This window comes from Mytilus californianus, unplaced genomic scaffold (assembly GCF_021869535.1).
Source record: "Mytilus californianus isolate M0D057914Y unplaced genomic scaffold, xbMytCali1.0.p SCAF_1, whole genome shotgun sequence".
Taxonomy (NCBI): domain Eukaryota; kingdom Metazoa; phylum Mollusca; class Bivalvia; order Mytilida; family Mytilidae; genus Mytilus; species Mytilus californianus.
Window position 1 is genome coordinate 75,697,090 of NW_026262581.1, and position 17,937 is coordinate 75,715,026.

At 29.9% G+C, this 17,937-nt stretch overlaps 1 protein-coding gene across 1 annotated transcript; it reads right to left on the reverse strand.

The window, feature by feature from the left end:
* LOC127707502 (dynein regulatory complex protein 11-like) lies at window positions 1-17,925 on the reverse strand. The gene is made up of 18 exons (XM_052212083.1): window positions 17,843-17,925; window positions 16,077-16,167; window positions 14,220-14,456; window positions 13,829-13,948; window positions 11,664-11,855; window positions 11,346-11,417; window positions 10,610-10,818; window positions 9,875-9,983; window positions 7,877-7,990; window positions 6,896-6,971; window positions 6,110-6,258; window positions 4,437-4,564; window positions 3,538-3,728; window positions 3,034-3,233; window positions 2,513-2,596; window positions 2,011-2,188; window positions 878-1,116; window positions 1-316 (listed from the first exon to the last, which is right to left on the reverse strand). Exons 1-18 carry the CDS (start codon window positions 17,851-17,853, stop codon window positions 167-169), a joined length of 2,550 nt encoding a protein of 849 aa, XP_052068043.1. The 5' UTR covers window positions 17,854-17,925; the 3' UTR covers window positions 1-166.
* Window positions 17,926-17,937: the final 12 nt, after the last annotated feature.

Sequence of the window (17,937 nt, forward strand, 5' to 3'; positions counted from 1 at the left end):
TGTAGCTTCTTGTCTTCATTGGTTGTTAAAAGAAAAATGAGACATTTTTTTCATAAATCATATTTAAAATAAATTATTATTCATACATGTAAAGTCAATAAAAGTGTATAAAAACAAGATATCACTTGGGCGGAATGTGTCTCTGTCAAAAGTTTTATCACAGATTTTACTTCTTCTTTTTTCCCTTCTTTTTGCCTCTTTTCTTTCCTTTTTTGCCTTTCTTTCCCTTGCCACCTTTTCCTCCACCATCTCCATCTTCATCTGCCTGTGCAGCCTTTGCCCTCTTCTTACCTAATGGAGTTTTAGCATACCAACCCTGCAAGTAGAAAGACAAATAGAATTCTAACTAATTTCATTTCTCAAACTATCATTTTGTCCTGTTATCTCTAGTTTGATATAATGTTTGATAACAAGTCAATACCATCTAAACCATAGACCTACAACAAATCCCTACTTAACCCTAAAAAGGTTCTACTCACAAAACTTTTATTATCTAACTGTTTGTCTCAAAAAAATGTATGTGCAAAAGCATATAACTAAAAATTAAAGAAAATGCAAAATGATCTATGACAGCTAGAATTTTTGCTTTCCTCTCTGTTTATATTTAAACTTTCTCTACACATAAGCAACTCATCAAATGAGTTTATATTCTGACCAGTCATGCTATCACTTGAATGACTCTTCTTCCTTTTATAAAGTGTCCTTTCTAGCCAGTCTAGCTATAAGTTATACATGCTTTAAACAAACAATTCTCATAATTTAATAAAGGAGGTCTATTCTGGCCAGTGGAGCTATACATTCTATGTATCTTGAATGACTCTTTTCTTCTTTATATATAGGATCTATTTTGGCAAGTGGAGCTATATATTCTACATACCTTAAATGACTCTTCTTCTTCTTTATATATAGGGTCTATTCTGGCCAAAGGAGCTATAAATTCTACAGATGTTAATGGTTTCTTTGATAATGCCTGAATTCGTCTTTCTGTTAGAATCTGTTGTATCGCTGTTACCATGTGACCTGGTGTATAACCATCTGTTACTTTGGAAAGGGAGCTGACATCAAGGTGGTTGGTTAAAGTACCACCATGTTTTAAAATTAATCTTCGCCATAATACTGTAAAGAAAGCATATCATTGGAACAAATACAAACTTTTGATATATATTCATTCAAAAAGAACACCATGTGATAAATGGCTTACCTTGGATTCATTTATTTTTGTCGATATCAATTTTCATAGTTTGAGGAAAAATTTCAATTTTGTGGATGTTTGATTTCGTGGTTATGTCTAAGTCTAAGGAACCTTGTTATTGATTGTCTCTAGTTTATTTTATTGGTTAGTTTTTTCTTTTGGTCCCGAGGGATTTGATAGGATGTTGATAGCAGATCCTTGATAGTCTCTGTTAAATTTATTCTAAACTTTTCTGGCTTGAGGGATATATTGTATGGACTTTTTGCCTTTTGAAGAAGACCATATGTTGATCTCAAAATGTCTTTTATTTTATTTATGTCCTTTGGTTGCTGTTTCATAGCCATATACCCACACCTCCTTCATAATACATTAGACTGAATAGTTTTATTTTTGTTTTATTTGTTTGCTGGTAGATGTATGCTATTCTAAATACCAAACTGATAAGAGAGCATTTTGCATTAAAAAGCTTATAAACTCATAGGATTTGAAACTGAAAATGGTTATAATTTAGATAAGCTTTAATTTATATCACAACAGAGAATAAGGTAAGGTAATGCTTTTTAAATGGCAACACAGAATAATGGTTACATACTGATATGAACTTGATTCTCTGTCTACAGCATTTATTCATGTAAGTCTTTTTAAGATCCACTTGAATAATCACCTAGTACATTATCTAACATTAATTTTGAATTGGAAGCTGATTGGAGGACAGTCTGACATTTTCTATGTTGTTAGTACATGTCTGACTTTTTTACATTATCTAATCTAAATACATTTCTCAAAAGTTAAAACATTTGAATCTAAAATATACTTACAATGTCTAGATGCATAGTCAGGTCTTGGTATCAAAATAATTCTTTGATATGATGAGGTCAGTGGTTTCATCTCTCCATCAAATGGACACCGTGAAGTTCCCACTAATAATAACCTATCATCTCCTTTAATAGTTTTTAATTGTTTAGGAAGTTCCTTTTTCAATCTTTTTGGATCAGTCTACATAAACAAAAAAACAATATGAACTTATTTTTTAATGAAATCGAAAAAAATATCATTGTTTATTCTTATATTTGAAGTTTTTTAAAAGAAAATGAAACACTTATGGCCATAGTATAAGATATATGACCTGTACCTCTACCAAAACTGATCTAAAAAAACTCAAAATTTCTGACACCAGGTACCCTGGTATGCTTTTGTACAAAACCTCATAAGCAAGATAAAATATAAATATCTAGCTTCTTCAACATCAAGGTTTTAGTAAAAAACGAATAATAATTTAAAACAAGGCATATATATATACACATATATAGGAATTCTTACCGGATCTGTTTTTGGAACTTTCTTTTTAAACATTCTTTCACAATCTCCAATATAAATAACAGAGGGCTGAAGTTCTCTTCCAACCTACATAAAAAACAAATACTTAATATTTCTCTGCTAGAAATAGACAAATTAACATATATTAAAGGGTGTCAGAGGAAAATTACATTTCAATATAAACACAATGATTTCAAGTAAGACATAAAAAACATATATCAAAGATGGAAGACCTCTCCAGGAATCATGCTTCTGTATTGAATAGTTTATAGAAAAGTTCAGGTTCAGAAAAACAGAGTTAACCATTTGATTTTAAGTTTTTAAACATGTTGAAAGTTATCTTATTTTGTAATAAATCTTAAACCTTTGAACTATTGTAACTTTCACAAAAAAACAAATCAATAAGATTACTTTTAGATAAATATGATTTTTTTATGCTGACAATCACACAGAAAAATTTTAGTTTGAAAAATAAGTTACAATAACTTTTAACAACAGCTCCTGAATTCTCTTACACTACTTACCTTAAAAACAAGATGCATTAACATTTTTAATCCATCTTTTCCAGGATATTTGCCTGCTAAGTTTGTCGCTGACAAATCAAACATGTTTGCTCCTGTTTCATTACACATTGCCTGTACTAACATCTTTTTACCAGTCCCTCGGGGACCAGCCAGTAATATAGATTTAGTTAAAGGTGCTTTTTCATGAACTGCTGGTGAACCTGCAAAGGAAAATATTACATGTAACTCAAGTTTTAAGAAATGGCTTTTGTCATAGTATTTAGTTCATTTTGACAGGCTTCGTACAGTTACTTAATTAAAGAAATTCAAAGGAATTTGTGGTATTTTATATGTTATTACTCAATCCTTCATTTTTGGTTTGTACATGCTATACCATTATTAACAATCATTCTTAACAATTGTGAATTTTAATAGTTTAATATTAAAAGTAAAGAAAATGACTACATGACAAGTTTGAGTTTCTCCTGACTTTGACTAATGACTTCAATATGGGTATAACCTTACCTAGAGGTAAAATGCCAAACTCTGTGACTAGTCTTCTGACATCACTTAATGATGGCATAGGTTCTATATTAGCTTGACGTAAAGTTGTTCCTAGATAACTGTACTCTCCCTCGTAGTCTGACAACTTGACCTGTGGAGTTCTAACTATTATACCTTCTCTTACCAACTCTTCATATAAAGAGTCTATTGTCCTGCACAAAATAAAAAAAAAAACAATGAGCTATTTTTATAACATGAACTTTTCATTTAAAAGGTCTATTATCCAGTAGAAAATTAAAATACTTTAATATCCTACTTATACAGAAAATGCTTGTACCAAGTCAGAAATATGACAGTTGTTTTTCACTCATCCTGTTGGTTGATAACATTTGATTTTTGTCAGTGTTTATTGACTTCCCCTTTTTGTATTACCTTGGAGTTCTGTATACTATTTTATATGAATTCCTTCATTAACTTTTTGTCAAAAGAATGTCTTGTTAAGTGTAACCTTTTTTTTAGAATCCAGAATTATGTCTGTTATTAAAAATCTTTTCCCACTATTATCTTGAACTGTAAGTCATGTATTAAAGTTGTTTTGCATATACATTAGTACATATATTAATGCAGAAAAAATTTCAAATATTTACTTTGCATCTATCCTCCTTATTTTAAAGAAATTAATTTATCCATTTTGAAGGCCATCACAAAAATTGAAACATTTTTTCCTCATAAATAAACAACTTGGAGGGGGGATATATAATTTATCTTCTGTATAATTTGTACAGCATCTTGAAAACAATGAATCAACCATAATGTTTTTCATGGAAGTTCCTACTGACCCCATATTTTCCCTTCAAACAGCCTTCCGTTTTAACTTCATTAATGCCAAACAAAAGATTGCATTCAAGCCCCAAATTTACCTGTCTGAAGTTATATCTTTGTCCTTCTTCTTCTTTTTTCCTTTCTTTCCACTTTTCTTTCCCTTCTTCTTCTTCTTTTTTCCAGATTTTTTTCCTTTACCTTTCTTTCCCTTATCTCTATCAACAGCCTAATGTGAAACACAGACAAAGACTATAAACTACATAGTAATAAGAAAACTGAGTCAAAACTACCTGAAGTTTCAAATGAAATGGTTCCACAATTATTTTTTTAATGTAGTTTTTTGGCCATGGCAGGGCCTAAACTAGGATTTTGGAGAGGGAGAAGTGACTTCTCCTTCCATGAGAGAGAAGGGAGAAGTGGTCAATTTCTTGGAGAAGTGAGATTCCATTACCGGTTCGGTTGCATAGTGTTCTCGTGCTTATCACTAAGGAAATTGTTTTATATGCAATAAAAAATATACTTCAATGCAGTTTTTTCATGTTATTGTACAAAATGTATATATAGAAAGTTCTTAATAAAAAGGTTTAGACAATATAGTTCTTATTTATTCATTGATACCATTTGTACTGTCAACTATTTAAGTTTAAATAAAATTTGTTGATCGGGACATGAGGGAGTAGCCTAGTAACATTATGATGCATTAAATTCATGTTCATCTGCCTCAATTTATTTTTAAATGTCCAGAAAAATATGACTCCCAGTTCACCTGATGAATTTCACATGACTGGGAATTTAATTTATACCACCACTTATTATTTTGTAAAACATTATTGAATGTCCAGGACATCATGTTACATGTAGTTGTAAATGGAAATTCTCGTTAAAGATTGTAAGCATATAAATGAAAATGTCTGTCAATCACATATTAATTAACCGACACAGAGCTAATTTCTATCATTTTTTAAAGATATCTTCCCTATCAACGAAATTGTCGTGAAAAAAAAAATCCACTGCTGATCACAGCTGGTCGAGTGTCGTACGTTTGTAATCACATTATCCATCAACTGTCTTTCTACCTTTTATATTTCAATTTTTATTCAATGAATTTAACAAATCAACCGTTAATTCCCACCCTTACCCCACCGAATAGTACAATTTGATCGACTCGTAATAAATAAAAATAAAACAAATCAGCTGAGTGATTACGCAACATCCTCAGGTAAAAATCATCGTAAAATGATAACTTTAACAGACGGTCAGTTTTCCGTTTGAAAAGTTTTGAATGTTATATCCAAGGATGTTCAAAGTCACCGTTGGATTTATTTAATTTGATCGTCAAAAGTATTATTCCTGGGTCGTTTTGAAAATCTCGATTTTCCTTGTCAGTCGCCATTTTTTTTACCTGGGAGACTTGTAATTCACAAGTTGTCTCCCTTTTACCGATTTTCATAGCGATTTGACTTCGCCATGAAGTCAGTTGGCTGGCGAGATTTAGCGATTTTCAAAATTCTTTGGCGACTTAAATCGTCATTTCGCCGGCAAGATTATGGCCTGGGCCATGGTACATTCCTTCCAAAGACAAACTTTATGGCTGAACTATAAGAGTGTGTACCTTGTGCATAAAGCCCTTGTTTTTTTTAATATGTTATCAAGAAACAAGCTTTATCTGTGAAAATAAAACATGTCATTCCACCAACCCCAGGTAACTTTAATTAATTTTACAGAGTAAAACCTACTCCTGTTTAAATCTCAAACAAAAGTTAGAACTTACAGCTTTCAGATTTTTCAGTTCTGCTCTCATTAGTTCATCCACTTGTATTCTGACTTCTTCTTCTACTTCTTTTCTCTTGTTTTCTTTAATTAGCTCAGCATCATGTCTCTGTGAGAAATTGTCTTTCTCGTCCCTGGTGACCCACACACCTGAAAATTGAATAAATAATTACACAAAAAGTAACATAAAATTATCTGTATTCAAAACATATGGTATTGTCCTCTTTTAATTGTTAAGACTACATTTACACAAAAAGTAACATAAAATTATCAGTATTCAAAACATTGCGTTGACCTCTTTTTATTGTTAAGACTACATTTACACAAGAAGTAACGTAAAATTATCTGTATTCAAAACATATGGTATTGTCCTCTTTTAATTGTTAAGACTATATATATATAGCTACATTTACACAAGAAGTAACATAAAATTATCTGTATTCAAAACATATTGTATTGTCCTCTTTTAATTGTTAAGACTACATTTTGACCTCTAGATGTCTTTTGGATATTTGTTACATTTGGTTGCTGTCTAATAGACACAATCACCAAATCTCCTAATATCCATTTTTCTCTTGCTCATACATGAATTTTGTGTTCAGAGATTATCATCATATGTTATTTTGTTGAAGTCAAAGATTTTTTTTCATTTTTTATTATTTCATCAACAATACAAACAATACTGCCATTAGTTGTTTGCACTTCTAGGGAACGTTCACATTAAAATACAGGAATATGAATTTAAGGGGAGATCATTTTTGCAAACAGATTCTTACAAAATAGTTACCTTTATAATCTTCATGTCCATCTTTTATAGCAGGAACAAAAGTGGATTCCTGCATCTTCCATCCTTCTTCCTCTTCCTGTGAACATAGATAAATAAGGTAGGTAAATATTTGCTCGTAATATTAAGAAAGTAATTTTTTGTGTGGAGGAATGACATTTCTTTTGAATGTTTAATTGATTGTTGTTTGTTAAATGTTTAGCTATAAATATTTCTTGCAGATTCAGAACCATCATACAATTCAAGTGGTCATTATTTTTTAACTTGAAACTAAAATTACGTGCTTTATGTGGATCTTACAGGTCATGGTCATAATTTATCACAGCTATTTTAGAGGTCACTTAGTGTGTTATGCCATCTTGGCTAAAATCAATTGTGATTTCTAAGGAGAATATTTCCAATGTTGTTTCTAATATATGACCGATTAACTGAATAATGCAGAAAAGTGTTCTAAAAATTCAGTAATCAAATCAGAGGTCTCATGGTAGCATGTTAATTATTGAGTGCAGGAGGTTGTGGATTCAATCTTCTGCAGGGACAAACTAAGGACATTTAAATTGATATTTGCTGTTTCTCCTCCAAACAAGCAGCCTTTCTGCGAAGAACATGCCTGACTGGGGTGATATGACTTCCTGCAGATAATTAGCTTGTGAGCAGGCAAGTTAAAAGGCCTACCGGTACATAGTGCATTATGTCTAGTGTAATACAGGTTATCTTTATATCACAGAAATATTTTATCATCTTGAATATGCATGTATTGTTTGTCACTTAAATTTGAAAAGCCAACTTTCATTAATAAATTTTAAAAAATTAGTTTAAACAAAACGCTCAACCACAATTACACACTGTCAACTAAAAAATAATATTTAAAGTGCACTACTATTTTTAGGCTACAGTTCATCATCAACATCTACTGTAGATGTAAAGTTGACCATGACTGTTTTATTAAAAAGGATGTCTTCTTTAAAATAATTAAATTCTTACATCATCGTCCCCTCCTTTCTTTCCTTTCTTCCCTTTCTTGTCTTTCTTTCCTTTTTTCTCTTTCTTATCTTTCTTCTTGCCTTTTTTATCTTTCTTTTTACCACCTCCTTCTTCCTGTTTAATAATAGAAAACAAAGCATTCTTAACTTCAGTAAACTTAGGGCTAACAGTTCCTATCTTTGCTCAGTTTTATACTATCAATTTCCTGCTCCAGAGTAAAAAATCTTTTAAAAAGATTGTCAAGAAAATAGATTCTTACACAGTGTATGTAGTAGTTCCCCCGTTTCTGGACTGCAGATTAAAAAGTATGAAGCACCATTAATAAAAAAACTTCTTATCTGTAAGCTTTTAAAATATTTAAATTTGACTTCAAGAAACAATACTAAACTTGAGTAATCTAATGTCATTTGGGTAAAATTTGTAAAGTCTCATACACCAACATGCCTCGTCAGGGACCTAAAATTAATCCTTAAATCTGATATTTTCTTGTCTGTCATTGTCACATGTGTAAAGTTCTTACAATTTATAGATTTTCTATAAAAATCCTTTCTGTCCATACTTTATAATATATTATAATAAATTATTTGTCATTGGGTTAAATGATACTTTCATCCAATTTTGATTTTCGACAATGAAATTTCTTTGTACTTCTATTTTTAATGATTTTTACTTTCTGCATGAATCTGTAATAAGATATATAAATAGGGAATTCTTTAATATACCACAACAACAAAACTGGCTTTAATGTTGAATATGAAACTGAAAAGCAGTCCACAATTTAAAAGTTCTCCTTGAAACTCGTTATCATAGTATTTTTCTAACAAAAGTATCAAATAAAAATTCATTTTAGAAAAACATTATTTTCTTCAAATCACAAAATTAACCAAGTAGGAAAATTTTGAAAAGGTAATATTTGTGCTTTATTTCATGGTGTATTTTCTTGAAAAAAGTAAACAACAAAACCAAACTTATACAAATGTAAAGAATTTAATACAAGTACAAGTATTATGAAGTGGCACTGCTTTAAAGTCTATATAAAGTTTTCTAAAGGTTTGTGTATAAAAAATAATATAGTATGTATTTATTTTACAATGAACATAAATTATGCAGATAATGAAAGGAAGTTTTATAGTAAACTGGTGCAGGACATTTATAACAAAACTTGTTGTTTTTGTATAAATGTGTTTTATACCTGACTCTGAGATTCCCTTCTTTGCTAAAGATTATAGAAAAATGTGGAAATACAATAAACATTTGGTTCAGTTCATTTACCACTGAAGACCAGAATTGAAAAAAGTTAAATCTCATCATCAAAAATTTCAACTCATGTGATAAATTTAAAAACTTTAGAAACTTAAAAAAAATGAAAGACAGCTATTCAATTTATTATCTTGGTACACATCTGTTTGAGCTGAATAAAAAAAAATTGAGTATAATTTGAAAACCACAAAAATTAACAACTTTATTGAAATAAAGAATTAACATTCTAGTAGAACATAAAAAAATCATCAAGAAATCATAAACATTATTCTAACAAAAGAAATTAAAGGGCCGTAACTCTGAAAAGCAATCTAAAACTGACACACAACATAAATGAACATGTATTTTGATGTCCACTATAATTCATTAATTTGTTTATTCTGTTTGGTTGAGGAGTTCTCTATCTATCTGGTGGTTCAAATCATTACATTTTTCATTTAATCAGGTAGTTCTCTTATTTTTAGTATTTTTGACTAAGTGAAAACAGACAAGAGCTATACAACATTAACATTTTCAGAGGGGTATATATTTGTAAATATTTTAGAAAACACTGTGACAGCTCTATTCTTTTTTAAAACAAATTATAAATGTGTAAAGCATATTTGAAATATTGGTATATTTTCTTCACCATTAATTTAAAATATTCTAACTTTATATCTTCTAACTTTATATCTTTATAACATATATATGTCAAAATTTAATTCATAATTCAGGAAATTTTATCGCAACATCCTTTACCTTTTCTTTCATTTCAGCTTCTAATTCTTCTGGACTTTTCTCCTTAAATATCAGACTAGATCCACCATCATCTTCATCAGGGAATTCTGGGAACTTTCCAGTTGCATCTCTGGATTTAAAAATTAAAGATTTATGGTTCACATATCAGCAAAAAATAATCGATTTCTTTACATAAAAATATCTTGAAGCATTGGTTATTAACAGTTTTTGAGTTAATGACTTGAAGGTCAAGAGGATCAGAGAATCAGACACTTTTTTAAATGAAATATTTAATGTCTCAAAGCAGCATTCAGTTTTACATGAAATGCATAGAACAATTTTTAAATTATGTTACCATTTGTTGACAGAAAAGAGTTATATGCAAAATAGAGGTCCTGAAAATGTATTAAAAAAGTAAGCTGTGTAATTATATGTTTAAAAAATCTCTCATCTTTTTATGGCTATTTAACAATAAAAATAAGAAGACACTGAGGGACTACCAAGAATACATTAAAATGGAACATTTACAATGGGAAAATTGAAGTCATTTCAATTGACATAAAAATAATTTCTCAACAGACCCTCGTGTTAATTTCTAGGAGTCAGTTAGGATATCAAGTAGAAATAACTGTCACTGTGAAATTATTTATTTTAATAAGGATGATCTGATGTAATATTTCCAATAACTGTAGTAGATTGAACTGTATCTATAGAATTGTTTTTTTCAAGAATTATCAGATGGAAAATTTACAATACCTGCATTCAATGAACCATTGTCTGATTTGATCCATCATGGATTCCTTGATGTCTGGTCCTTCTGATTCTTTAATCTTTTCTTTAATCTGTACAAGTGCATTCTGGTACTCTATTTCATAATTAGTTTGTTTAACTCTTCTCTCTGATTCTCTCTTTGTAGCTAATGCCTCATGAGTATTCTTTAGATTTTGAGGCCTTGGAGGTGGAGCCTGTAATATGCATGTTAGAATGTGGGATTATAAAGTTTTGTTTTGTTGTGTTTTTTTTCATACACTTTATTTTTGATCACTAGTGGAGATTTTATTGAACTGATTGCCTTTCTCTTTTTATTTGCTTGGTAACATTGAAGTTTTCATATGTTCTGATAAATTTGTTAAACTTCATCACATTGTTATGTGCTCCACATCAAGTTGAAAGATTTGTATGAGTATTTTTTTCTTTCTTTGGTATTTATATTAATTAGCATTCATGAACATTTACGTTTTTGACCATCTCTACTTTAAAAAGTTAATCTTTGTTTATAATGTGTTGATTTACTACAACCTGGATTTTCCTTGTATAAAATATTTACTTAAACATAAGAGTGGCTGACACTTATCTATATATTGTTTATCCAGTTAAACAAATTGGTTATATTCAAGAAATTAAACTTGGTGATTTTTATAGACATACAAGTTATTTTAACAGGTAGAATGCACTTACACATAAAAATATTAGGACAGTAATAAATACTAACCATTCCTATAAACATCATTTCTTCTTCTCTGTCACGTTTGGTTTTCCTTCTTTGTGCAAAACCTTTCCACACCTGTTTAAATAAAATTTACTTTGTTAACACAGAAAGGTTAAATATAACGGAATCAGTATACAGTAAATTTCATCATGTTGTCATCTTATATATTATGTAGAGGTTCTAATTTAAATAGAAAAAAACAATATTAAAAGTTGCTTTTCATTCATTGCTTGCATGTCCTCATGAAATTCGTGAATTTATTGCAAATACCGGTTATATAAAAATATTTATTTTTTTGTTTGTGTCAGTAATATACATAACCTTTTGAATTCTGACAGCTGCTACATCAGGATCCAGAGTTGGAGCACCAGTACGTCTTTGATTCTTCTCATCAAGTTCCTGCTGTCTAATCTCCTTCATAAATTTAGCACGTAGTCTTCCCTGTCTCGCTCTCTCATGAATCTGTACAATATGGATGGCTTCTTCAAATGACATCTTTATTTCTTCTTTACGCTGAAGGTAATATAAAAAATATGAAATGACCTTTTGATAACACGCAACAATAAACTTTGGATAAATGAATGTGAATATTATTTAAAGTAGTATAGAACTATAAATATAAACTTAATATAACTTTTCACTACCTTGTCAAAATGTAGCTAATTTCTAAATACATGTACATGACTATGATAAAAAGTATATATATGTCATGGGGTTGTATTCAAGCTACATGTTTTGCACATTTCCATATTTTGTTACAGTTATACAGGAAAAATCACAGTTGTTACATGTACTAGAAAAAAAATAGAAGGGTTTTTAGATAAAATACTGCAAAAAGGATTTTAGAAAACATAAAAAAAGAAAACTAGAGGCTCTAAAGAGCCTGTGTCGCTCACTTAGGTCTTTGTGCATAATCAACAATGGACTCTTTCCAACATTGTAGACAAGAATAGAATTCATGACAAAAATTTCTTTTTTGTTGATCTTGTATTGCTGATCATTTACTCTGTTCAGTTTCCTCTCTTTCTTCTTTAGTTTTTGCTCAAAACACAAAAGAGGGTAAAAAAATCCTCATTTAAGGGCAATGACTCCTTTGAAGAGTGACAGTCTACTACATGTAACTATATCATCAAATTTTGACTTGTTTGTTGATCTCACCTTGCTGATCATTTTTTCTAATCAAAGTTTCTATTTATCTATCATTCTCTATTGTCTTAAATGAAGATCTTGTCTTGCTGATCATTTTTGCTGCTTTAAGTTTCTATCTATCTATTGTAATTTTTAAGATATAAGGCAAAAACGCAAACAATTGGTAGAAATCGTCATCAAAGGGCAATAACTCTAATAAGAAGTCGACTGACTATTTCGACCATGCACACGTATCTGTAGATCTTGTCTTGCTGATCATTTTTGCAACAAAAAGTTTCTCTCTATCTACTATAGTTTTCAAGATAAAAGGCAAAAATGAAAAAAAATAAATGGTAAAATTTTGTCATTTAAGGGCAATAACTCCTATAAGAAGTCGCATGACAGTTTTGACATCTATGAGCAAGAAGTAGAGCTCAACATTCTGAACATTTTGCCCTTGTCTGATTTTCTCTATTTATAACAATTTTCCAAATAATAGATAAAACTTGCATTTTACACTTAATTTCTATTTTAGCCATGTCGGCCATCTTGGTTGGCGGGATGGGTCATTAGACACATTTTTAAACTAGATACCCCACTGATGATTGTGACCAAGTTTGGTTAAATCAAGTCCAGTAGTTTCAGAGAAGAAGATTTTTGTAAAAGTTAACAGACGACAACAAGTGATGAGATAAGCTCACTTGTCCCTTTTGGCCATGTGACTGTGAGCTAAAAAGTGGTCACCATGCTTATTCCTTGCTAAATAAAAAACAGATCAATTCCAAAATACAATTTATTTTAAAACTTAATTTCCAGAGTTACTTCCCTTAAAATGAGTCCAAGTCATTTAGGATTTATTTTTATGGTTAAATTGTTTTACAATAAAATAATAGAAATTTTATCATTTAAAGAAAAATTCTAATGTCAAATTATAGTTTTGTGCTAAAATTTGATACTTTCAATTGTTATAATCTATACTGATCATTTGAATGTCTAATCCTGGCAAACTATCTGAAGTTTCACTTTTGATCAATGAATATATGAGAATTCATGTAAAAATGTAAATTTATTAAAATCAAATATATATATAAATAAGAAGATGTGGTATGAGTGCCATCCAAGTCACTATGTATAAAAATGTTAACAATTATAGGTCAAAGTTCGGATGTTTTACATTTGTTTTCAGAACAAAACATCAACGGACTGGCAATATAAAGTAAGGTTTATTTATAATCTAATTTTATGTAATATTCGATGAATAGGAAAAAATTTCAGTGTCATATATATCCAAAATAGTATTTGCATAGTATGATATATTTTCCCTATTCTTGTAAGGCAACAAAATTTAAAGTACAAACATCATCTTTGTCTTGTGGTCCCATTTTTGCAAGTATCTGACCAAGAGTTTTCTCCCTTTTCTGTAAAGCTTCCATTCTTTCGTAGATAAAATACTTTGGAATTGGTATTTCTACATCATTCTGAAAAAAACCTCAAAATAATTTCTGTCTGCTAATATATCCTTTCTATGAATCAAGTGGACCTTTACAGATAAAATACTTTAAATCTGTAGAACAATCAAACACATATTTATTTTCATCTTATATTTTAAAAAGAACTTTGTTTATTTAAATGCTCTGTAAATTGTTAACATCAAATAAGAGAGATAATTTAGAAAGTTTGTAAAAATTGATAAGCAAACAATTTATATGGACTTTATTTTTTTTATCCTTTACAGTTAATTGTACATACGGGTGTCAACTTTAAATCTGATAAAACATCATCAAAGTAGTGGTATTCTGAGAACTCAAGGTTGACCATTTCATGTTTCAGTTCCAAAATTCTTCCCATTGCTCCATCCAAAACATGACGTAAGACTCTTCTTTTCTGTGGGTGGACAATCTGATCATATGACTGCTCCAATTTACGGAATATTTGTATATATTTTATATACATGGTTGCCAGTAACTGGAATGCTGCCAAACGATCCTAAAATAAAATTGCAATATAGTCTAGGAATTTGATTGAAAAAAAAGACTCATAATATATGACTTTTTAGTAATATCTTATTTTAATAATCGAGCAAAGACCATGATTTTAACTTATCAAAATTTGTTATATTGAGAATAAAATTTTAACAAATTGTAAGTTCTTTTACTTTATACTTTAATAATAACAATTATAAACACATGGTAACAGGACTCACACTACTTCATAATCATAGGGAGAAGTGCCTTCTCTTTTTGAAACTGATCATGCTGATAAGGAGAAGTGGTGAGACTAAAAAACAATGTTTGTTTTTCACAATAATATAAAGGGCCATATCCTATTCATTTAATTATTCTTTATATTGTTCAATTCATACCTGAGAATACAATGAAAGTATAACAGTTGTTTCAGATTATGTCTTAAACATTCATTTAACAAAGTTAAGCAACTTTAATCAGTAAATTGAAACAATGCATTTACATAGAAATAAAAACATTTAGCAAGGAGGAGTCTGTTTATGTGTGTGGAATGCATAATTTTCCATTTTGGTTTTTATTTTTCTGTCATCTGTACCATTTGTGCGTCTGTAGTTATTATCGTAAGAAAGAGGATTTCAGTCATAGCTGGTCCACTTCCGTTGAAAAAATTTACGAAAATAAACAATGTTTGACAAGCGATTTGGAATGAATATGACACTTTAAATTCTATAAATTAAAATGAAGGAAACTTTAACTACAGGCAATTTTCACCAGGTTCCAATGAAGTAAAACACTTAATTTGCTGAAAATCAAAATGTTAAATGTACGCTCTCCAGTAACAAGTACCGGAAGGGAAAGAAAATACTTCATTAACAGTTTTTAGTTTGATATAACATACGACCAATCTGTAAAGTCAATGCTTTCTAAAGAAATAAATCGTTTATATTTTTGAATTTCTTTACTTATAAATTTAAAATTGCTGTTTCATCAACATGATAAAAAATGCCTAATTGTATAACTTGGTTTGGTCAGCCATTTTGTCAACATCGAGTAACCAGCGTAGTTTATTCTTCTCTTATGAGAGGGTTCTGTCATGATGCAAACGTAGATTTCAATTTTTTTATGATTTCAATTTTCTCAATGACAATATTTCACGCTTGGACCACATGTTATTAGTCATGTCATAAGTGTCAACTTGGGGTATTTATATCCAAACAATTATCACCCAAAGGGCAATTAACACCAATTTGATCACTCTTAAATGCCTCTATTGTCTGACTTGAAGGGATAACAATTAAAGTTGATATAATTTTTATGATCACAAGCGGTAATTAGATGAAAGTTCATAAATTAGGACATCGATCGATTTTGCGGCAAAGAAAAATAGCATCTTCAAAATGATTATAGCGTCATGGTGCCATGACACTAAAACGACTTGGGGAGACCACTGTTTTATGATTTAATTTCGTGATTTTCTACATGTAGATGTATTTATATTCTAGGAAAGGTACAAGTTTTACATTTTCAGGTTTTTTTTCAGCTTGAGAAAGTTGCAAAAAAAATAAATCACCCACTAAATTAGTTAGTTGGTTACAGTTTCTCTTTATGCAATTTGCATGTCACGACGATGTGTAAAACAAACCTTTTCTGGTTTTGGTGGCTCCTCTGGGAGTTCCTGTTGCAGGAGATCCTGCAATGCTGACTGTCCCTCTCCCCATTGTTTGTTGTAGGTGCTAAGAAAGAAAAACAAAATACAGTCTACGCAACATTGCTTGTACATGTAGATCAAAAGAAATATACACTATTGTACTATTGTAGCCATAATTGAGAACTGTAGAGGTGAAAATTGCTGATATATAATTTGCTTATCAGGTCTAAACTTAAAACCAAAAATAAAAGTAAAACAGTCAAGGGTATGACTTAAACAAGTTATTACAGAAAATAACAGGCATACTGTTATTGTGGGAATTCTGACAGAGTTATCATCTCCTGTCATGAATTGTGTTGAAATAACATGTCCATTATTGGTCACTATGAAACAATGTCTGTAATAACACCTTTCATTTATCACAGACATTTTTATTGGAAGAAACGCAAATATATTAAATTTAACTATACATAGGTTGTGGGGGGTAACACGAATGACCGAATAACACTTGAAATTTTAATATTAGCACATATTGGTGACTTTTAAACATTGATTATTAAATAATATTATATCATAAGTGTATTTTATAACTTAAAAATGATTAACAGGAAGCAGGTAAGTTCATAAAGATCGTTTTAAATTTATTGTGTACATCCAATATGGCGACCATTGTGATTTCCTTGGTAGCCATGCTGGATGTACACACTATATTTAAAATAATCTTTATGAACTTACCTGCTTTCTGTAAATCAGTTTTAAGTTATAAAATACATTAATAATATACTATCATTTAATATGAGGCAGGCGTTACCTGTGAAAGGGGACGAAGTCTGTATGAATTATTTTTTTTAATTCAAACATTTTTTACATGACTTCAAAATCTGTTCAAAAAAGAAACGGAAATACCCTTACGTTTCCGATTTCGGTTCTGTTGTTCGGAATTTTAGTTGTGACGTTATTTATGTTATGACGTCATATTCAATGTAAACAAAGAAACGCTATCAGGTAACGTTTTTTCATATCAAGCCATTCAAGGAATTATTAAAAATGGAATTGGTATTGCGTTCCTTCCTATATTTTACTAGACTGATAAATATATATTTTACTCAAAGACTCATGCAAACGAGACCGGAAAAAGGAAGTAGATTTCTGCGGGAAAATAAAAAAGTCTGAAAATAAAAAGTTAATGATTTTGAGTACATTAGTACAATGAAAATTTCAGGAAATTTTCCCGATTTTTTTTTTTTTTTTTTTTTTATTGATTTTTCTACCGTAATAGGGGACTTCGTCCCCTTATTAATCAATGTTTAAAAGTCACCAATATGTGAATATATTAAAATTTCAGGTGTTATTCGGTCATTACAAGTGTTATTCTGATAATAACGGTGTTATTCGGTCATTTGAGGTACCTGGTTGTGGGACCCATAAAGTAAAAGAAGGCATTATTGGGCCTTCTTTTACTTTAGGGGTACCAACATTTTTTGGGGTTTTACTTTCACTGTTTCAGGGTCCTGGTCCATAAAAGTACTTTTTTTGTAATATTAAATATTACTTCTTTACCTGTTGTAAGTGTATTAAATTTCTTGACTACTGTGCATGCGTTTTGAAAAATCCTGGGAATATTTATAAACAAATATGAATATAGTGCAATACAAACCCTTACCAAAGATAAAACATGCGATACTTTGGTATTTTAAGGCAATTACTGACTTTGCAATTTCAAATTTTCATATAACTTAGAACTTAGTGGATAAACAAACCTGTGAGACATCCTTAAACTACCAGAAAAATAATGCAGAATAAATTTTACGCCATATTGTTTGTGTTTCTATAACAACGTTAAAATCTCGTTTAC

Bases quoted from the DNA above. Each gene is read 5' to 3' on its own strand.
- LOC127707502 (XM_052212083.1), bottom strand. The intron at 3,729-4,436 runs GTAAATTTGGGG...TATTTTGTGCAG, and splicing joins AAAGATATAACTTCAGACAG to GACAATAGACTCTTTATATG. The intron at 2,189-2,512 runs GTAAGAATTCCT...TTGTTTATGTAG, and splicing joins AAGTTCCAAAAACAGATCCG to ACTGATCCAAAAAGATTGAA.